This window comes from Rhinopithecus roxellana, chromosome 4 (genome assembly GCF_007565055.1).
Source record: "Rhinopithecus roxellana isolate Shanxi Qingling chromosome 4, ASM756505v1, whole genome shotgun sequence".
Classification (NCBI taxonomy): Eukaryota; Metazoa; Chordata; class Mammalia; order Primates; family Cercopithecidae; genus Rhinopithecus; species Rhinopithecus roxellana.
In genome coordinates this window covers 30,137,313-30,160,313 of record NC_044552.1, presented here as the reverse complement: position 1 = coordinate 30,160,313, position 23,001 = coordinate 30,137,313, and the positions used below count along the sequence as shown (strand labels likewise).

Below are 23,001 nucleotides of genomic sequence, written 5' to 3'. Positions count from 1 at the left end.
AGCCAGGCGTGGTGGCGGGCGCCTGTAGTCCCAGCTACTTGGGAGGCTGAGGCAGGAGAATGGCGTGAACCCGGGAGGCGGAGCTTGCAGTGAGCCAAGATCAAGCCACTCCAGCCTGGGCGACAGAGCAAGACTCCGTCTCAAAAAAAAAAAAAAAAATTTTTTTTTCCCAATATTTTACTGTGAAAGTATTCAGAATGACAGAAAACTTGTAATAATTAAACAGTGAATATATACATATATATCATCTAGAGTCTATAGTGATTATTTATGGTATTTGTTTAACTACGTGTCCATCTATCCATTCTTGTATCTGTTCATTAATCCATCTTAATTTCCTTTTTTTAGAGTCTTGTTCTGTCACCCAGGCTGGAGTGTAGTGGCACAGTCTTGGCTCAATGCAACCTCTGCCTCCTGGGTTCAAGCAATTCTCCTGCCTCAGCCTCCCGAGTCACTGGGATTATGGGCATACACCACCACTCCCAGCTAATTTTTGTATTTTTAATAGAGACAAGGTTTCACCGTGTTGGCCAGGATGGTCTTGATCTCTTGACCTCGTGGTCCACCTGCCTTGGCCTCCCAAAGTGCTGAGATTATAGGTGTTAGCCACCGTGCCTAGCCAGTCCATCTTAATTTTTGCCTCACTTCAAAGTATGTTGTAGACATCAGTATACTTCTGAATATTTCTGCTTATATAACATTAACTAGAGTTCAATATTTATACTTTTTGGGGAAGGGTGTAAAATTTATATACAATGAAATTCACAAGTTGAGAGTTACCATTTTATGAGTTTTGACAAATGCATACACTTGAATAACTTAAACCTTTATCAAAACAGAGAACATTACCTCTCCCAGAAAGTTTTCATGCCTCTTGGTTCTTCCATCTTAGACAACCACTGTTGTGATTTTATGTCTTTCTTTTTTTTTTTTTTGAGACGAAGTCTCGCTCTGTCGCCCAGGCTGGAGTGCAGTGGCGCGATCTTGGCTCACTGTAAGCTCCACCTCCCGGGTTCATGCCATTCTCCCACCGCAACTTCCCAAGTAGCTAGGACTACAGGCGCACGCCACCATGCCTGGCTAATTTTGTTTTTGTATTTTTAGTAGAGACAGGTTTTCACCGTGTTAGCCAGGATGGTCTCAGTCTCCTGACCTCGTGATCCACCTGCCTCCACCTCTTAAAGTGCCAGGATTACAGGCGTGAGCCACCATGCCCAGCCGTGATTTTGTTTCTATCATAGTTTTGCCTATTTCATGCAAGTGGAACACATAAATGGAAACGTAGTATGTACTTGTTTGAGCAAGGCATCTTTCATTTAGCATAATTTTTTTGTTTTTGAGGCAGGGTGTTGTTTTGTTGCCCAAGGTGGTGTGCAGTGGCACAGTCATAGCTTGCTGCAGCCTTGACCTCCCAGGCTCAATCTATTCTCCTGCCTCAACCTCCCAAGTAGCTGGGACTACAGGTGCATGCCACCACGTTTGGCTAATTTTTAAATTTTTTTGTAGAGACAGGATCTCACTTTGTTGTCTAGGCTGGTCTTGAACTCTGGGGTTCAAGTGATCCTCCCACCTTAACCTCCCAAAGTGCTGGGACTACAAGTGTGAGTCACCACACCTGCCAGCGTAATGTTTTTGAGGTTCCTCTGTGTTGCTGTATGCATCAATAATTTGTTCCTTTTTATTGTTGGTACTATTCTGTCTTCTGACTATATCTTCTTAGTTTGTTTATCCATTCTCCTATTGATAAACACCTGGGTTCTTTTCAATTTTTGGCTATTTTGAATAAACTTCTATGAACATTTTTGTACCAGTTTTGTGAGCATTTGTTTTCAGTTCTCAGGTAAACATCTAGAGGTGGAATTTCTGAATCATATACGTAGGTATATGTTTAGTTTTATAAGAAACTGCTAGACCTTTTTCCAAAATATTACTAATATATGAGAGTTCCAGTTACTTTACATTTTTGCTAACATTTGTGTTGTCAGTATTTTAGTTATTTTGGTGGATATTTAGTGATACCTCACTGTGATTTTTAGTTTGCGTTTCCCTGATGACGAATGATGTTGAACGTTTTTATGTACTTTTTGGCCATTTGTGCATCTTCCTTTGTGAAATGTTTGTTCAAATTTTTCGAGCATTTAAAAAAATTGAGTTGACTTTGTTATTGAGTTGCAGGAGGTCTTTGTTTGTCCTACATATCAGACCTTTTTCATGTGAATGTTTCATAAGAAATCTCTCCCAATCTGTGGCTTTCTTGTTAACAAAGTTTTTAGGCAAGCAGACGTTTTAAATTTTGATGAAATAAAATTTGGCATTTTTAAAATGGTTATTGTATTCTGTGACTTTTCTAAAAAAAACCTTTCCTCTTTTTAAAAAATTAACTAATTTGGGGCCAGGCATGGTGGCTCACACCTGTAATCCCAGCACTTTGGGAGGCCGAGTTGGGCGGATCATCTGAGGTCAGGAGTTCGAGACCAACCTGACCAACATGGAGAAACCCCGTCTCTACTAAAAATACAAAATTAGCTGGGTGTGGTGGTGGCACATGCCTGTAATATCAGCTTCTTGGGAGGCTGAGGCAGGAGAATTGCTTGAGCCCGGGAGGCGGAGGTTGCGGTGAGACAAGATCACACCATCACACTCCAGCCTGGGCAACAAGAGCGAAACGCAGTCTCAAAAAAAAAAAAGTAAAATTTAAAAAAACTCTAATTTTTTTTTTTAGAGTCAAGGTCTTGCTATATTGACCAGGCTGGTCTTGAACTCCTGTCCTCAAGCGATCCTGCTGCCTCAGCCTCCCAAAGTACTGGACTTACCAGGTGTTAGCTACTGTGCCTGGCCAGAAACCTTTATTTATCCCCAAGTCATAAGGACTTTCTCGTATGTTCCATTTTGGAAGTTTTTTAGGTTTAGTTTTTACATTTAGTTCTGTGATCCATTTTGAATTAATAGGTGTGTATGATATGAGATGGGGAGTTGAGATTGATTTTTATCCTTTTGATATCCAGTTATTTTAGCACCATTTGTTGAAAAGATCTTCCCCTATGAGATTACTTTGGCACTTTTCTTGAAAATCAAGTGACATATAGGTGTGAATTCATTTCTGGGCTTTCTTTCTCTGTCCCATTGATCTCTTCGTCTATCCTTTGCCAGTATCACCCTGTTTTGATTACTGTAGCTTTGTAGTAAGTTTTGAAGTCAGGTAATGTGTAAGTCCTCCAGCTTTGGTCATTTTATTTTAAGATTGCTTTGAATATTCTGTGTTCTTTGCATTTTATTAAAAATTTTAGAGTCATCTTATTCTACAGAAAAGCCCAATGGAATTATGTTGCTTTTTTTTTTTGAGACGAAGTCTTGCTCTGCTGCCAGGCTGGAGTGCAGTGGCGTGATCTCGGCTCTCTGCAACCTCTGCCTCCTGGGTTCAAGCGATTCTCCTGCCTCAGCCTCCCTAACAGCTGGGACTACAGGCACACGCCACCACACCCAGCTAATTCTTGTATTTTTAGTAGAGATGGGGTTTCATCACGTTGGCCAGGATGGTCTTGACTTTGTGATCCACCCACCTCGGTCTCCCAAAGTTTTGGGATTACAGGTATGAGCCACTGCACCCGGCCTGGAATTACTGTTGGAATTACATTGACTCTGTAGATCAATTTGTGGAGAACCGACACCTTAACATTATTGAATCTTCTGTTATGCAGACATTGCATATCTCTGTTTTTTGTTGTTGTTGTTTGTTTTCTTGTTCGTTTGTTTGAGATGGAGTTTTGCTATTGCTGCCCAGGCTGGAGTGTAGTGTTGTGATCTCGGGTCACTACAACTTCTGCCTCCCAGGTTCAAGCAATTCTCCTGCTCCAGCCTCCTAAGGAGCTGGGACTACAGGCACCTGCCACCACCCCGGCTGATTTTTTGTATTTTTAATAGGGACGGGGTTTCCCCATGTTAGGCAGGCTGGTCTCGAACTCCTGACCTCAGGTGATCCACCCACCTCGGCCTCCCAAAGTGCTGAGATTGCAGGCATGAGCTACTGCGCCTGGCCCATATCTCCATTTTTAAGGTCTTCTTTAGTTTTTCTCGACAGTGTTTTCGTAATTTTTAGTGTGTGCATTTTACATGTCTTGTTAGTCTATTTATAGTATTTGGGGGTTTTCTGGATGCTATATAGAATTTCACTGTCCAGTTGTTTGCTGCTAGTATATAGACATAACTGAGTTTTGTATATTGATCTTGTATTCTGTAAGTTTCTAATTATTCTAGGTTTTTTTTATTTGCATATTTAGAATTTTCTATGTAAACAATCTTGTGATATTCAGGTAGAGACAGTTTTATTTCCTTTTCAATCTACTCACCTTTCTTTTTCTTTTTCTTTTTTTTTTTTCTTTTTTTGAGACAGAGTCTCGCTCGTCACCCATGCTGGAGTGCAGTGGCACCATCTTGGCTCACTGCAAGCTCTGCCTCCCAGGTTCACGCTATTCTCTTGCATCAGCTTCCCGAGTAGCTAGGACTGCAGGTGTCCGCCACCACACCCGACTAATTTTTTGTATTTTTATAGAGACGGGGGTTCACCGTGTTAGCCAGGATGGTCTGGATCTCCTGACCTTGTGATCCACCCACCTCAGCCTCCCAAAGTGCTGGGATTACAGGCGTGAGCCACCGTGCTGGCCTTTTTTTTTTTCTTTCTTTTCTTTTTTCCTTCCTTGCCTTAGGGCAATAGCTGGGAATTCCAGTAAAATGTTGAATAGAAGTAGTGGGAGTGGATATCTTTGTTTTCTTCTTGATTTAAAGCTAACATGCTCACTGTTTTACCAAAGATGCCCTTTATAGGTTGAGGCAGTTTCCTTATGTTCTAATTTGGGTTAAAAATTTTTTTTTTGTTTTTTTAGAGACAGGGTCTTGCTTTAACCCAGGTTGGAGTGCAGTGGCACAATCATGATTCACTGCAGCCTTGACCTCCTGAGCTCAGGTGATTCTCCCACCTCAGCTTTCCAAGTAGCTGGGACTACAGGTATGTGCCACCACACCTGGCTAATTTTTTTTTACCTTTTTGTAGAGACAGGATATCACTATGTTGACCAGGCTTATCTTGAACTCCTGGCCTCAGGCAGTCCTCCTGCTTCAGCCTCAGAAAGTTTTGGAATTGGAAGTGTGAGCCTATGTTCCAGTTTGGCTGAGAAGCTGAGAATTTTTATCATGAGTAGGTGTTGAATTTTTTCTTTTCATTATTTTTTTTTATTTTTGTCATTTGTTTCATTTTGATTATTGTTTTATTATGGGTGTTGAATTTTTTTCAGATGCTTTTTGAGCATCCTCATAATGGTCATATTGTTTTTCTCCTTTATTCTTTTAATATGGTGAGTTACATGGACTGATTTTTGAATGTTAGACTAACTTTACATTTCAGGGGTAAAAACCTCTTGATGACATTGTATTATCTCCTTTATGTTGCTGGATTGATATGCTAATATTTTGATAAGGATCTTTGCAATCCTGTTCTTCATGAGGGTGTAAATGATAATTTGCATGGGATATATAATTTGACCTTAAATATGCAGTTCTGTATGTGGAATAGTCAGATATTTTATGCTTGGTGGTGGCTAGCTGCTGTTCAGTGGAGTAAACAAGTGTCTGCACAGTGTCTCGTGTTAGGATCATGGGGAATTCAAACGTAAATCTGTACAGGATATCTTTAGGCAGGTGAAACCTGTGGAGGTAGTTATTTCAAATACAGTCACTTCTTGAAATCATAGCTACTGGGGTAGTAATTATAAAGCAAATGGTTATGAGTTTTGATTTAGCCACTTGTTTAGTAATAGTCCTCTGGGTTTTATCCTACTGGTTCTGCCTTAGCTATGGTTTATTATTGGTATGTATCACATTCTGCAGGAACAAGATGATGTATGGTTTTGTTTACATTATTAATAAATGATACATTGTGATTAACACTAAGATTGTACCCCAAAATGAGCAGACAGCAGTGCTTTGCATTCTTTGGATTCTTAAGATAGAAAAGCCATCTAAAAGTTTCAGTGGTTCCAGAAGCAGAGAGGGTTATATAAAAATAAACAAAATTTAAAAAATACAGCATTGGAGGCCGGGTGCAGTGGCTCACGCCTGTAATCCCAGTACTTTGAGAGGCCGAGGTGGGTGGATCACGAGGCAGGAGATCAAGACCATCCTGGCTAACATGGTGAAACCCTGTCTCTACTAAAAATGTAAAATGTAGCCGGGTGTGGTGGTGGGACTACTTGGGGGGCAGAGGCAGGAGAATGGCGTGAACCCAGGAGGTGGAATTTGCAGTGAGCCAAGATCGCGCCACCTGCACTCAAGACTGAGCGACAGAGCGAGACTCTGTCTCAAAAAACAAACAAAAAAAGCATTGGTGGTTTTGCTTTTTTTGAAAGACCAAATTAATCAAAAGACAGTGAGAAGAGAATGTTAGATATTTAAGAGGGTTAGAATGTTTGTTTTTGGTTGTTTATCAAATTGCCATTTTTTTTTATTAAAGAATAGTAAGCCACGTGTGGTGGTGTGCACCTGTAGTTCTAACTACTCAGAAGGCTGAGGTGGGAGGATCTCTTGAGCTCAGGAGTTTGAGGCTGCAGTGAGCTATGATTGTGCCACTGCACTCAAGGTTGGGCAGCTGAACAAGATACCATCTATCTCTTTAAGAAAACAACAATGCACTAGTACTTTGAGCCTTTCAGAATTAATATATCCTTGTGGATCTTTTTTTGTTGAGTACCCTCTGTTTTTTTTTTTTTGAGATGGAGTCTCACTCTGTGGCACAGGCTGGAGGGCAGTGGCGCCATCTTGGCTCACTGCAACCTCCTGAGTTCAAGCGATTCTCCTGCCTCAGCCTTCTGAGTAGCTGGGATTACAGGAGCGCGCCACCACTCCAGGCTAATTTTTGTATTTTCATTTTGTTTTTGAGACGGAGTTTCACTCTTTTGCCCAGGCTAGAATGCAATGGCATGATCTCTGCTTCCTGGGTTCAAGCGATTCTCCTGCCTCAGCCTCCCATGTAGCTGGGATTACAGACGTGGGCTACCATGCCTGGCTAATTTTTGTATTTTTAGTAGAAGCAGGGTTTCACCATGTTGGCCAGGCTGGTCTTGAATTCCTTACCTCAAGTGATCCGCCCGCCTTGGTCTCCCAAAGTGCTGGGATTACAGGTGTGAGCCATCATGCCCGGCCAGAACCCTCTTTTTTGTATGAACTGCTAGTTGGTTTTGGATTTACTGATACAGCTCAATAAAACTGTCAGGCTTTATTATTCCTAGAAAAATTTTTAAAAAGGGATTGACAAGAATTACCTCAGAAGTAAACTAAGAAGCTTTTTTTTTTTTTTTTTTTTTTTTTTTTTTAAATTTTATTTTACAGACAAGGTCTTACTGTGTCACCCAGGCTGGAGTGCAGTGATGTGATCATGGCGCACTGCAGCCTCAAACTCCTGGGCTCAAGCCATCCTCCACCTCCCAGAGTGTTGGGATTACAGGCATGAGCCATGATTGTCTGGCCTGAGTTTGCAAGCTTTTTAATGTTCTAGATGGACACATTGCGAGACCTTGATAAATAAACAGTTTTAATGATATGAGACAATTGATAATGAAGAGATAATACATGATGGAGATTTGAAATAATAAGTTTTGGGCCAGTAAATTTTGAGACCAAGTAGTAATACAAATTTTCATTTTTTTTCTTTTGCGTCTTGTCTGGGTGCCTTTAAAATATCTGTTATTCCTAGCATTGCTGTGCAACTCTTGCCCTGTTCCATCATAGTAGAACACTAGGTTATAGTTGAAGCAAAGGACTTACTGCAGGGGCATATGTGTCCAAAGCCCAGAGATAGAAGAAAGAATAAAATTCATCTGGGAATTGTTTCCTGTATAAACATAAAATATGAGAACTTTGAGCAGTTTCACAGAAACACTATAGCAGCTTCTATAGATTGGTTTAAAAATAATTAAACCCCCTGAATCTAGTGTTCATCACACAGTGCTGCAGAATGCCACCCTGATGGTCTATTAATACCACTGTTAGATCATAAGCACTCAGTAGGGCAAGTGCATCTGCTGTATTCCTTCAGTCTGTGTTTTGCCTTCAATGGCAGCCTCGGTTGTGACCTTCTCTAGGAGCAGCAGCTCTCCTTGTATTCGTTCTGTATGTGATCCTAGGTACCTAGTAGGTATTGACAGTTGTCTACTTATTCATTAAAAAATAATGTTTTAGATAATTCATAGCAGTTTGAAATCAAATCTGAGGAAACAGGCATTTCCTTTTACAAAATATTTTCAGTTGTTCCTTTTCTTCATGAATACTGTTTAGGTGGGTTAATTAAAACCACAAACACCCAATTTAATAAATAATAATGGTAAGCTTTTTTCTCCCCAAATCAAATAGTCTTTCATACATTTTACTGAGAACTTCTATGTTCTGCAACTCCTCTTAGATTTTCTCATCTATGTTTTCTTAACTGTAGAAATTCCTCATTTGGTCTTATCTAATACTAAGTAGAGATACGTGATTATTATCAGTGATCAGTCAGTTACTAATCAGTTAGTAATCAGTCAGATTAGTGATCGTGTCAGTTTTATTTAAGCCTCAAGAATGAGTAAGTCCAGACCTCCTAATGGTCTTCACTGAGCAGGTATCAGTCAAACCAGAGTGTAGAATTGAAATAATTTGTGGAGATTTTAAAGAATCTGTGTAGTGCTAATTTTAGGATATTTCTGGCTGGGTGCAGGGGCTCACACATATAATCCCAGCACTTTGGGAGGCCGAGGTGGGTGGATCACTTGAGGTCAGGGGCTCAAGACCAGCCTGTGCAACATGATGAAACCCCGTGTCTACTAAAAATACAAAAAATTAGCCGGACATGGTGGCATATGCCTGTAATCCCAGCTACTAGCGAGGTTGAGGCACAAGAATCACCTGAACCCAGGAAGCAGAGGTTGCAGTGAGCCAAGATCGTGTCCTGTACTCCAGCCTGGGTGACAGAGCCGGACTCTTGTCTCCAAAAAAAAAGAAAAAAAGGAAAAAGGCCGGGTGTGGTGGCTCACGCCTGTAATCCCTGTACTTTGAGAGGCCAAGGTGGGTGGATCACTTGAGGTCAGGAGTTCGAGACCAGACTGGCCAACATGGTGAGACCCCCATCTCTACTAAAAATACAAAAATTAGCTGGACGTGGTGGTGGGCACCTGTAATCCCAGCTATTCGGGAGGCTGAGGCAGGAGAATCACTTGTACCGGGAGGCAGGGGTTGCAATGAGCCGAGATGGTACCACTGCATTCCAGCCTGGGTGACAGAGTAAGACTCTTGTCTCAAAAAAAAAAAAAAAAAAATTATTTCTTAGGCATTTTCTGAATTTAGGCATTTTTAATCATGGAGATATAATCACAGCCCCTCCGCCTCCCCTCCTCTCTTCTCTTCCTGACAGAATCTCGCACTGTCGCCCCTCTTCTCTTCTCTTTCTGACAGAATCTCTCTCTGTTACCCAGGCTGGAGTACAGTGGCACCACCTTGGCTCACTGTAACCTCTGCCTCCCAGGTTCCAGAGATTTTCCTGCCTCAGCCTCCTGAGTAGCTGGGATTACAGGCACGTGCCACCACGCCTGGCTAATTTTTGTATTTTCAGTAGAGACAGAGTTTCACCATGTTGGGCAGGCTGGTCTCCAACTCCTGGCCTCAGGCTATCTGCCGGCCTCAGCCTCCCAAAGTGCTGGGATTACAGGTGTGAGCCACCATGCCTGGCCCTATTTCTGTTAAATACACTATTTTTCCTGGTTTTCGGTGTCTCACCAAAATACTATCTATTTTCAGTTAGGGTGGAATAGCCCAATTCTCTCATTCCTGCTACCTCTGAATCAGGCTATGCTAAGAGGGGACCCTAAAGTAGAAAAGGGGCTAATTGTAAGTAGTAGTCATGAATGTGTCTGCACATTGCTATACATTCTGACTTTTTAAAATTTAGCAACATACATTTAGAAAGTAGCTGTGTACAAAGCACTATTCTTAGTGGAGATGGGGAATTCAAATATAGTCCCTACCTTCAGAAGGTCTTACCACTCTCTCATACAGGAAATGAACACACACGAAAATAAATGGAACACATGGAAGGCATCACTGGGGTGAGGCTGGGTATGGCCTCTAAGTGTGAAAGTGACTTGGTTTCTCTCCCAGGGTTCTGGTTTGGAACATTGGAATTGAAGGGAAGAGTGGCTCCACCAAAGGCTGGAGTGTTAACCTGGCACTCCTATAAGAGAACATGCCTGTGTGGAGAGTCCTGCTGTTCTTTTTCACTATGAACAATTTTAAACATAGATAGAATAATATAGTGACCCCGTTTCAATATATTCATCCCTCAGATTTAATAATTTTAGGGCTTTGGTACCTTTTCTTCATCTATCCCGTTTTGTTTTTTCTTGCTATTGTGTTTTAAGGTAAATTCCAAACATCTGTCATTTTAATCCTACATACTCTCAAGTATGCATTTCCAAAAATATGGCCATTTTCTTGCATAATGCAAATGCCACCATGAATCTAACCAAGTTAACAGTAATTCCTTTGATATCATCTCACAGAGGATGTCATTTTTAAGTCATTTCAGGCCGTCCTTGCTGTTTTTGGTGTCCTCAGGGTCTTTGTGGACCTGGTCCTAATCGTTAACATGGATAGGCATTTTTTTCTGGATACTTTCTCTAATGAAATAATCTAATTGTGTTCAAGGAGTTAACGTTACTCTCAGACAGGTGTTCTGCTGCAACAAATTTAATTACACTTCAGTAAAGCTGTGCAAAACCTCTTAATTTGTATTTAGATTTAAAATATAATCAGAAGGAGCCAGTTTTGTGACACAGTGGATAGTGCATTGGACTTGTAGCCCATTCTGATGTAGTCATTCAAAAACGTATAGTCAGGAGGTGTGATGGTGTTTAGTACTCAAGGCACAAAAAGAGCTGACCACAGCTGTGTTCTTAGAGCTTTGCCTAGCATGTTATGCTTTGGCTTTTCTTACTCTTCTCTGCTTCAACTACCTAACCGCTGCAGTGGAATTAATTTACACTCCTGAAACTACTAAGAGTACAGCCTTTTCTCTCCAATACATGTGTACACATAGATGCACATGTATCCCAAACTATTGCGGGAACTGGGAGAACTGTTCATGTTCCTCTCTCTGCGTTTTCTGTCTTGATTAGTGGCATCATATACCTCTAGACAAATTCTAAGGCTTTTCTCTTGACTCCTATTGCCAGTTGGTCATCTTTGCAATAGCTCTATTCGCTTCATTCTGGTTTTCCTGCCCTAGTTCCAGATCTTTACTGTACATCTGAATCATTACGGTAACTCTCAACTGGCCTCTGATCTTTCTCAGTTGCTTTCCCTGCCAGTCCATCAGATCCTCGTTACTGCTGGTTATCATTCTGAAATAGAAATTTTATCACATCACTCCTTTGCACACAAGCCTCTTTTAGCACTCAGTTGTCTACAGAATGAGATCCAACCTTCTTGGTGTGGCTTTTGAAGTGCTGTGTGTGTCAGCCACAATGGACTACGTGCTGTGTCTGCAGCACACTGTACACTCTTTTTTTTTTTGAGATGGAGTCTCACTTCGTTGCCCAGGCTAGAGTGCAGTGGCGCGACCTCGGCTCACTGCTAGCTCCGCCTCCCGGGTTCACGCCATTCTCCTGTCTCAGCCTCCTGAGTAACTGGGACTACAGGTGCCTGCCACTATGCCCCATTAATTTTTTTTTTTTTTTTTTTTTTTTTTTTAGTATTTTTAGTAGAGATGGGGTTTCTCTGTGTTAGCCAGGATGCTCTCGATCTCCTGACCTCGTGATCCGCCTGCCTCGGCCTCCCAAAGTGCTGGGATTACAGGCTAGAGCCACCGCGCCTGGCCAGCATACTGTACACTCTTATCCTTCTTTGCTCTGTTTGTATATATTGCCTGTTTATCTGGAATGCTGATGAGTGGTGGAGGAGAGATTCTAGCCCGTGTACTTTCATTTATTGTGCTAAGTAAATGAAGGTTCTGTGGAATTGGTTGTAAGGAAGTTTTACTTGCTTCTTTTAGTTTTATGAGACTATAGATCAAAAACATTATTGCATGCACTTTCTAAAGTTCAGTACTCCAAAAGTCTGATGTCTGAACTTTTTTTTTTCTTCGAGACAGAGTCTCACTCCGACATCCCAGCTGGAGTGCAGTGGTGCGATCTTGCCTCACTGCAACCTCTGCCTCCCAGGTTCAAGTGATTCTTGTGCCTCAGCCTCCCAAGTAGCTGGGATTACAGGTGCCTGCCACTACACCCAGCTAATTTATATATATATGTGTATATATATGTGTGTGTGTGTATACATATATACAAATATACATATGTACATACATAGAGAGATACAGATATATGTTTTTTGATACAGATTCTTGCTGCGTCACCCAGGCTGGCATGCAGTGGCGTGATCTCGACTCACTGCAACCTCTGCCTCCCGGATTCAGGCAATTCTTCTGCCTCAGTCTCCCAAGTAGCTGGGACTACAGGCGCTTGCCACCACGCCCAGCTAATTTTTGTATTTTTAGTAGAGATGGGGTTTCACCATGTTGGCCAGGCTGGTTTCGAACTCCTGACCTTATGATCCACCTTCCTCGGCCTCCCAAAGTGCTGGGATTACAGGCATGAGCCACAATGCCTGGCCTTTTTTTGTTTTATTGTTTTTTGTTTTTTTGTTTTGAGACAGGGTCTCACCCTGTCACCAGGCTGGAATGCAGTGGCGTGATCTCTGCTCACTGCAGTCTCCACCTCCCTGGTTCAAGTGATTCTCCTGTCTTAGCCTCCCAAGTAGTTGGGATTACAGGGGCATGCCACCATGCCCGGCTGATTTTTGCATTTTTAGTACAGACGGGATTTCACCATGTTGGCTATTATAGTCTCAAACTCCTGACCTCAAGTGATCCACCTGCCTTGACCTCCAGAAGTGTTAGGGTTACAGGCATGAGCCACTGCACCCAGCCTAATTTTTATGTTTTTAGTAGAGAGGGGGTTTTACCATGTTGGCCAGGCTGGTCTTGGACTCTTGACCTCAAGTGACCTATCCGCCTCACCTCCCAAAGTGCTGGGATTACAGACATGAGCCACCACACCCAGTCTGATGTATGATGTTTTGATAGTGGTGCCAGTCACCTTTTTGATCACTTTTTCCTGTTAATTTTCCAAATTCTGCTTTTACCTTTGTTGTTTGTTACCCTTTGCTCATGGCAGGGAGGAGGAGGAAGATGCAGAAATAAAGGAAGTAGACTTCAGTCAGAGAGAGGGAAAGAAACACCATGATGAAAGAGTTTATCAAATACCAGCTGTTTTGTGGTTTGGTAAGGAGGAAATAACTGAAAAAAAAATTAAAAAAAAAAAAGCCAAAACCGAGAGAGGACATTTTTTGAAACAAGATTCTTTGTTGCATTAACGTCTTAGACAGTCTTTTAAAAAACGTAGACCTAAGGATGGGGCATGATGGCTCACACCTGTAATCGCAACACTTTGAAAGGTCAAGCTGGAGTTTGATACTAGCCTGGGCAATATAGTGAGACCTCATTTCTACAAAAAATTTAAAAATTAGCCAGGTATGGTGGCATGCACCTGTAGTCCTAGCTACTTGGGAGGCTAAGGTGGGATTGCCCCACTGCATTCTAGCCTGGGTGACAGAACAAAATTCTGTCTCCTCCCCCCACCCCGCCAAAAACAGTAGACCTAACAAAGGATGGAAATCTTTTTACTTGTCTTCGTAACTGTAATTTTTTTTGTTTTAATGAGACATTTTGAGATTTACCTGTTTGTGTCATTTTTTAAAATGCAATTACAATATTAAAGTTATAGAGTTTTCAGAAAGTTATTCAGATGTGATTTCATGTGTGTTTTGTTTTTGTTTGTTTTAGACAAAAGAAGTTAGAAAAGGTGATGGAAGAAGAAGGCCTAAAAGATGAAGAGGTAATTAATATTGGCAGTATCTTCCTTAAAACCCAGCATGGCAGGTTGTATCTTGTCCAGCAAGTTGTTAGCCTTGCTACACATGAGAAGGGTTTCGGCCCAGTAACAGAGGAACTTGAGGGGTAGTGTGCTTCTGGATTTGGGTGTTAATGCAGAGGGACAGATTAATTATTAAGTAACTAGGAGAGGAAGGCTTCTCTAGATGCAGTTATAGTAAACTAGATTTAGAATTCCAAGAGAAAGAAGGGATGAAATCAAATTAAAATTTAAAAGAGCAAGTTATAGCATTTTTATAGAATTTATAGAATTTTTATAGACTGAAAAGTCTCCTTAAGAGTAGGGCAAATTTTTGAAATATTTGTTTACTTTACTTTTTCTGGGATACATGTGCTGAGCGTGCAGGTTTATTATATAGGTATATATGTGCCATAGTGGTTTGCCGCACCTATCAACCTGTCATCTAGGTTTTAAGCTTTGCATGCATGAGTATTTGTCCTAATGCTCTCCCTCCACTTTCCCCCCATGCCCCGACAGGCCCCCGTGTGTCATGTTCCTGAAATCTTTATTAAGGCAAAATATCCATCTCAAATCAGCCCTTCCACCCAGTGCCCACAGATATAGTAGGATAAAATATAGTTAACAAGGGACTGTGCAAGGAACTGGAATGGCAGTGGAAATCCCTTCGAAAATAGGATTGGCCTACAGAACCCAGGACAGTGGTGAAAAATACCCAGTACTTGTAGAAATAACAGAAAGTTAGAGCATACAATGTGTAACCAACCCAGAGGGAAAGATAAGAACGTGTTTTTAATTTATATTAAACAGGATAAAGGAAAATGTTGTTGATTATTTATCCCTTCCTTCACCAAAAATGTTAGGATAGTGGATTGCTGAAGTAGGTTAGTCAGAGTTCCCAGAGGAGGCACTCATCTGTTCAGTGTGGCTTGGATGTTGTGTCTAAAGGCCGGGAAATGGAGAAGTGACCTCTTAAGAATCCTTCTGGGGTGCTTCCATATGTGAAAAGATTATCCCTAGTCCACTGTGGACCTGTTTTCCAGCTGGGTAAGTCACAAACATGACTTGTTATGGAGTTTCAGAATTTCAACTCCTTCCCCTCTCCTCCCTTCCTTATTTAAATATTAGAAACGACTCCGGAGATCAGCACATGCTCGGAAGGAAACAGAGTTTCTTCGTTTGAAGAGAACAAGACTTGGATTGGAAGATTTTGAGTCCTTAAAAGTAATAGGCAGAGGAGCATTTGGTGAGGTAAAAATCACATCTACTTGTCAAGTACAAAAATATCGCAAAACCTCAAAGCTTCTAACCTATCATCAACTCATGATTGTTGATATAACTGAAATGTATGGAATTACATGGGTCAGGCATGCCATCGCCACATCCTAATTGCTTTGTCTGTCTGCTTTCTTTTTTTCTTCTCTCCAAGGTCCCAGATCTCTGTTCTCTATTTTGCCAGAGATGATGTTGGTATTTAAATATTGACTTAGTGGGAGAGTTGAAAGGTAGAAGGAAATCAACATTTATTATTTACAGGCTGCTTTTTCCCCATAATCAGGACAGTAACCCATTTTATAGATGATGAAATTAAGACTGTAAAGGTATATATAATGTCCTATTATCACACAGCCATTGAGCACTGGGACCAAAAGTTGGGCCCTACTTCCTGAACTCAAAGCGCTTGCTTTTCCCAGTACTGTACTGCCTCTCCAGAAGGAAACTAACTAATTAACAGTGTATCTCCACCCTTTATTTCTCCCCACCAGATTGATACAGCTCTAAAAAGATGACCCTAGGAGGCAGAATTTACAGAAAGGAGTTATGTAGGTAGTGGTGGAGAGTTGAAAGCATTTGCGACTTTGTCCCCACAAGTTCTTGGAAATGATCCTGCTTGGGCACAAGAGCAATCGGTTGGGGAGAGTTTGAAAGAGCCCATGCAAGGTCATTCCCTTTAATGAAAAATGCCCAAAGTAGACGACCTACTGACGCAATAGTTGCAAGTATAAAAGGAGCAGTATATTATTAAAACCTGGTACCCCGGGGCCAGGCGCAGTGCCTCACGCCTGTAATCTCAGCGCTTTGGGAGGCCAAGGTGGGTGGATCACGAGGTCAGGAGTTCGAGACCAGCCTGACCAACATGGTGAAACCCTGTCTCTACTAAAAATACAAAAATTGGCCGGGTGTTGTGGCACGCGCCTGTAATCCCAGCTACTCAGGTGGCTGAGGTAGGGGCATCACTTGAACCCAGGAGGCAGAGGTTGCAGTGAGCCGAGATCTGCCTCTCGGGTTCAAGTGAGTCTATTGCCTCAGCCTCCCGAATAACTGGGGTTACAGGCACCTGCCACCACACCCAGCCAATTTTTGTATTTTTATTAGAGACGGAGTTTCAGTATGGTGGCCAGGCTGGTCTCAAACTCCTGACCTCAGGTGATCCACCTGCCTGAGCTTCCCAAAGTGCTGGGATTACAGGTGTGAGCCACTGCGACTGGCCTGAATTTTTTGCTTTTCTTTCCAGACGTTTTTCCTATGCATGAAGTTTTACTTTGTTATTATTATTTTGATTAAGTGACAAGGTCTCACTGTGTTGCCCAGGCTGGAGTGCAGTGGCTGTTTACAGGCACGATCTCACTACTGATCAGCATGGGAGTTTTGACCTGCTCCATTTCTGAACTGGGCCTGTTTGCCCTTCCCTTAGGCAACCTGGTACCCCCACACCCCAGTCCCACTCCTGGGAGGTCACCGTATTCACCATATTATGCTGAACTTAGTTCAGACACCTGATCAGCATAATACACCCTAGCTCATAACTCCTGAGCTCAAGCGATCCTCCTACCTTAACCTCCCGAATAGCTGGGACTACAGGTATACAACACCATGCACCGCTACTTTTGTTTTAATTAAACATCGTTGTAATCATTTACTTAGATTTTCTGAGCTGACTGGATGACATATGTCAGGGGTATAACAAGTCCTTAAATTTGAAATTGAAGGTTTTAAATTAGATTGATTTGTTCTACTAAGGAACCAAAGCTGTTCAGATGTAGAGGTATTTGAGGATGTTTCCAGCATCGACTTTACTGTGTGTAATGTATTCATTTTGGAACATTGAAAAGCATTTTCTTCTGCTTTGTTATTACTAGTTGCTCATGTTAAAATTATAATACTTTTTCAGTTAATTATTGCATCCTGTAACACATGAAAGCATTAGCTTGGTAGTATGAGTTTTTGACTTGGCATTTCTTTTGTAACTTTTTAGGTACGGCTTGTTCAGAAGAAAGATACGGGACATGTGTATGCAATGAAAATACTCCGTAAAGCAGATATGCTTGAAAAAGAGCAGGTAAAGCACAGTTGTAGCAGTGCTTTTAGCTTATTAATTTTTGTTAATAAGCTAATAATTAAGTTTTGTTTTCCTAAAACTTACCTTTTTGTTTAATTGAAATATATATTTTTATTACAGTTTTCTTTAGCTCTGTGATGTATGAGTATATATATAATACTACCTTTTTCCCCCTACAAAGAAGCAGTTCATATTTAAAATCACAAATAATTCGTATAGGTTATATGCAATCTTTTAGAAATTGAGAATCTATTTGAAAAGCAGCTGTTACTTGTGTCTTCCAATTGATCACAAGATGTCCTTATTTTGAGAGCCTTTTTTTTTTTTGAGGTCATACGTGGTATGGTAGTGTGTTTCTTACCAAATGCTGAGAAATAGAAATTGTAATGTGTATCTCATAACTAAGGACTAGGAATTAGAATTTGGAATTTATAATCAAAAATGTGTCTTTATATGCTTCATTCTGTTTACCTAAACCAAAGTTGAGTCTTCTAGGTAGCTCATCAGTACCTGAAAAAGACCAGCCTTCCAATTTCTGAATGAATTTGAAAAATATAATGCAAATGGCAGAACAATGCAAATTCTCTTTTAATGATAAAAGATACTTTCTAAAACCAAAACCTGGTTTGTAAATCGATTTATAAAGTGCCTTATGCAAAATAAATAAGGTTTTAAATATTGGAAAGGATATTTTAAAAAGCAAGAATAGACTTTCTATAAATCTAGTCTAATGTAGCTGGTTGCTTAAGAACAGATTGCAGTGGGTGATAACTGCAAATGTCCTGTAGAAGATTGGATGTTATAGGAACATGGAGACCCTGTGACAAGGAGAACTCCCAATTTAGAGCCAAAGAGGAAGGATGGAGATTGGCCCCACATCCAATCCTTTCTACCTCTTGAGAGGAGATATAATCACTGGTCTTCCCTGTCTTCATTTAAATGCCACCCCAAAATTTGGAATTTTTATTTTCTCTTGAATTTTCATGTGTTACCGAGAAGCTTTAGACTCCCAGGAATTTCAGTTGAGAGTATCAAATACCCGGGCAGTAAGTCTTCAGACACTGTAGTTTGCTAACACCAGCCTTCTTCAAAGTTCACAGTAAGCCGGCCTACTTACATACTATCTACAAATTAGTTTGTGGTATGGGTGTGTAGGCACTGAAAAAGTTTCAGTTAATCTTGAGAAGGAAAGTATAAGGCTTCTGCATTAATTAGTATGTTTGCATCTCATGAGTGAGTTTTGTTTTTGCAAGATGTATTTCTTACAGTTTTAACCAAGGCTTAAGGCCTCTTTTTATCAAATATTAGCAGTCAGAGTAAAACTGCAAAACAAAGTACATATGATTTTCAGAGTTAGTAATTTATGTATACCAGGTGCCCCACGTGGTTTCTAACAGAGGATGGTCCAGACATAATGTGTAAAAAGCCTTTTCTGAAATACTGTGCCTTCAAAATCAGTTTCTAAAACTTTTCTAAATGAAAGTAAAGGAACTGTCTATTATAATTAACATTTTAAATGATGCATTAGCTTATGGATTAAATGGTACATTAACTTAAATTGTTTAGCTCACCTTAGCTGAGGACTCACCTCCTCAACTTAACAGATCTCATTATGAGCCAGTTAAAGTCTCTGGCCACAGACTCTACCTGGCTCAGCCATCTTGAAGAAGCATGCATTGGGTTTTTGCTAGATAAAAGATGTAAGTAGACCAGTGCACATCCATCACCATTTTGGGGTAGGGCTGACAAAGTACAGGTACAGAGGTAAAATTGCTTTTTTGTTTGCTTTTACTAAATAAACTGGGTAGGAATTAAAGCTACCCACTGAGAGTTCAGGTTGTTTTTCTGCTCCACATGATGGAAATTTTTGCTACCTGGAAAAATTTAAGGGTAAGATATGACATCTAGCTAGCTTCTGATGTTTCTCTTCCAGTGCAAAAGGAAAACCTTTAGTTGTGATGCCAGTATATAGTTATTGATGGGACAAAAAACTGGCTTTTATTTCTGCTTTCTTAGGGCATAGGATAACAACAACCCCCCCCCACCTTATTAAATATTTATGGAATAGGGAAAAGATAACCTTTTTGTATGAATTGCACCTCAGACTCTTCCCTCCCTTAATCTATATTCAGCCAACTCCACTTTCAAACCATGAGGTTTCTAGCTACTGTTTCAGCCTTAAGAGAGAAGGGCAAGGTGTGCTCACAGTAGCTTTCCCCTTGACAAACAGGAAATGTTGTGGTCACCATTCTGTCCTCCAGGGTGAATGACAAGTGGTAATTGTAGTGCCTCCCCTTTTCTTTGGCTCCCTGCAGTAGGTAGGGACCTTAATGGGAGCCAGGGGAGACAGGCAGATGAAGGCTGCCTTCTAGTGTATTCATGTCTTATAGTGACTGGGTCCTAGCCATGGCTGTGGGGCAGCAAGCAACATTGCTGTTTCCCAAAAGCTTTGCTTGTGTATTAAGATCAAGTAAAGGCAGATGCTTTACTTGGCTTCATTGTGTTTCATAGCACTGTTTCTTTTCACCGTTATTGTCCATTTTTTTCCCACCCCAATACCATAAGTACAGATGTAAAGATGTAGGTTTTCTGTACAGTTGCAGCTTTTAAAAAAATTCCCCAAAGAACGATTTTAGTAGACACTGAAAACTCAAATACATAAAGTCAAATGCCTCTGGGCCCCCAAGAGTTAGCAGGGAAGCCTGAAGCAAGTTAGGTATAAGACCAGGGGAGAGGGTGGGATCTGTGTTGAAATGGAAGAGTGCCTTGTCTCCCTAAAGACATATCAATAAAACAAACCATCGTATCAAACATTGTATTAAACCAAACAACAGCCATGGACTAAATTTGCCAACAGAAGTGCCAATTTGTGAATCTTGGTACATGTTTTACTTCAGAACATATTGTAAAAAGTCAAGACCTGTAGCATATATTAAGACCAAAACCACTACTCAGGTATTGGACTGAGTCTTAATAAATTTAGATCTGAATCAACCCAATTTAGACCTTGTGACACTTAAAAAAGAGATGAGGGGCCAGGCATGGTGGCATGCACCTGTAATCCTAGCTACTCAGGAGGCTGAGGCAGGAGGATCACTTTAGACCAGGAGTTTGAGGCTTCAGTGAGCTATGATCACGCCACTGTACTCTAGCCGGGGTGACAGAGTGAGACCCCATCTCGTTTTAAAAAAAAGTTTGGGGGGGGAATTTGATAATATGCAGTGATGTTTAATTACTGTTCTGCATTTAAATTAAATAAGGTAAATTTGATAATAAAGCATTGCTTTAACAAAATAATTCCAGTTCTCTCAAACTTTCTACAACTTGGTCTCTTTAGCTAGATATTTCAGTGAAAGTATAAAACTGGAAATGTCATTAATTTGAATCTACAACTTTTCTTAGGTTTTCTTATATTTCAATTCAGTAAAGATTGAGCACACAACAGTGAACTAAATGCTGTGGTATTGTAGCATTCTAGAATTTTCAGTGAGCTCACTGTCATGGCAGATACTATTGCAGATCTGAGGAAGGAGTCTCATTTTGGGGACTTATTTTTATCATAAAAGATTATTAGACAAAACTGTATGCAAAAGAATAGTAATTTTAACTAATCAGATTCAGTTAATAGCAATGTTAAAGTTGCTGTTTGCATTGAAGCCATTCATTTTGCCATTTTTTAAAGCCTTTCATCACTCAAGTTTTCATCACTGAATACCTTCAAGTCAAATGTCGATTTTGAGTTAGTAGGTTTGCCTAAGCAGAAATTGGATCTTTTGTATCATCACGATTAAATACTCAAAACAGTATTTAAACACAGTATTTAAATTGTTTAAGCAAATATACAATCTAATAAAGCAGAGCAAGCTTTGTCATTAATCAAATGCATATACCTCCAGGTTGGCCACATTCGTGCGGAGCGTGACATTCTAGTGGAGGCAGACAGTTTGTGGGTTGTGAAAATGTTCTATAGTTTTCAGGATAAGCTAAACCTCTACCTAATCATGGAGTTCCTGCCTGGAGGTAATTACTTGACGATGAAAGGTCATTTTTTCTTTTTGTTCTGTGGTTTCTTTCTCTCACATCACAATTAACCCTCCTTTCTACTTTTAAATGTACTCACAGAGTTGCTTTCTATATCCTTTTTTAGGTCTATAAAGGAAGTCAGTAACCTGTCTTATGCTGGGGTGCCTTTCTACAATCTTAGTGCCATAAAAGTAACCTTTTCATTCATTCACATGATTTCAGATGGACATTTCTTTCTTTTCTTCCTCTTTTTAAAATATATAGGAATAAACAGGGTGCTCTGCCTGCTCTCCTGTCAATGGGAATCATATATGATCAATAACCCAAGTGATAACATTGAAGCTATAACATTATTTGCTCCAACTTTTTGTTTCTTTTTGTATAACATATTAATAAGGAGTGAATTTTTTATTACCTATATTAGTAGCCAGAATCAATTTCTCATTTCTGAAATTTTAAGTTTTAGTAACTCAGCACAAACATCTCCTAAGACAGCTCCAAAGTAAACCCGGAACAGAACATGCCATCTGTTCTGAGGAAAGCAGTCTGTTTCCCAGTGAGCAGATGAACTCTGAGCAAACTCTGGTGGGAAAAAAAAAAGAGAACCTTTTCCACAATAATTATATTGTGGCATAATATTTTGATTTTGTGACAACCCTTAGATTTAGGGTCATCAATACTTTTTAATATTTAATACATTTAATAAAAAATAAACAATTGATTAATGTTAGAAAAGAGTCTGGTAGAATGAGGAGAAACTTTTTTAACATTTAGATGCTAGTTCTTAAATTGGAGTAAGAGCCAACTTGGTTACCAGCTCCTAACGTGCCCTCAAGCCTTAACCTGTACCATCTTCCGTAGCTTCTCATGTCTCCTGGACCCTGTCCTTTGCACTTGGTGGAGCTGGCCTCCAGAGCCATAGAGCATCTGGCCTGAGCTCCCCAATCATCCGGGCAAACTTGCACAGGTGAGGCCCCATTGGCTGCTCTCCTGAGCCACAGAACTCAGGCCGTATAGCTACCTTACTGGGGTAGCAGCCCAAGTGCACTGTCTCCATGTGTCTGATGGGACTCCAGATTGAAGGGCTGCCAGGAGTGATTAGGGAATCATATTTTTTATGTCTTGGACTGAAAAAGAGCACTTTAATAAACGGTTTAATTTTTGCCTGAGGGAAAAGTAGCTACTTTTCTCCAATAATAAAAAACATAATGTTCTAAATGAAATGAAATTGAAAAAGCAGCATGATGCTCTGTTAAAATCAGAGGTTTCTTTCTCTTTTCCTTGTTTTCTAACCTAAGTGGTTTTATGTGAAGTCTAAACTGAATCCTGTTTCTCTTAGTTTTAGACTCCTTATACATATTTTCTTTGCGTTTCTCACTGTTGAGTTAGGATCTGAATCTTTCTCTGCCATTTTATGTTGCTGGTATTAGAAATGATGAAATTTTGACTTTACAGAAAGCTAATGAGGTTACCTTTTAACTGCTAGAATACCGATACTGTGTTTTAAAAGTTACATAAAGGGTACTGGTGTCCATTTAAATACCTACAATAACACACTAGAGGAAAAAAAAAAACACTGACCTTGAGAGATGTTCATTGTACTCTTCTAGGAGGCAGTTATTGCACATTCTAGTGTATAGCATTTTCAGTTCATTT

The 23,001-nt window shown here is 40.4% G+C and overlaps 1 protein-coding gene across 3 annotated transcripts in view; it reads left to right on the top strand.

The window, feature by feature from the left end:
• The window catches only part of STK38 (serine/threonine kinase 38), a 53,264-nt gene that overhangs the window by 7,982 nt on the left and 22,281 nt on the right, over positions 1–23,001 (top strand). For 2 of the 3 annotated variants that reach the window (XM_010389690.2, XM_010389692.2), the window contains exons 3-6: positions 13,916–13,967; positions 15,111–15,233; positions 17,239–17,322; positions 21,219–21,342. In XM_010389690.2, the coding sequence (XP_010387992.1) occupies positions 13,916–13,967; positions 15,111–15,233; positions 17,239–17,322; positions 21,219–21,342 (383 nt within the window). Of the gene's footprint in view, positions 1–5,071; positions 5,192–13,915; positions 13,968–15,110; positions 15,234–17,238; positions 17,323–21,218; positions 21,343–23,001 lie in introns of those variants that run through there. The other variant, XM_030929035.1, reaches the window with a different exon arrangement.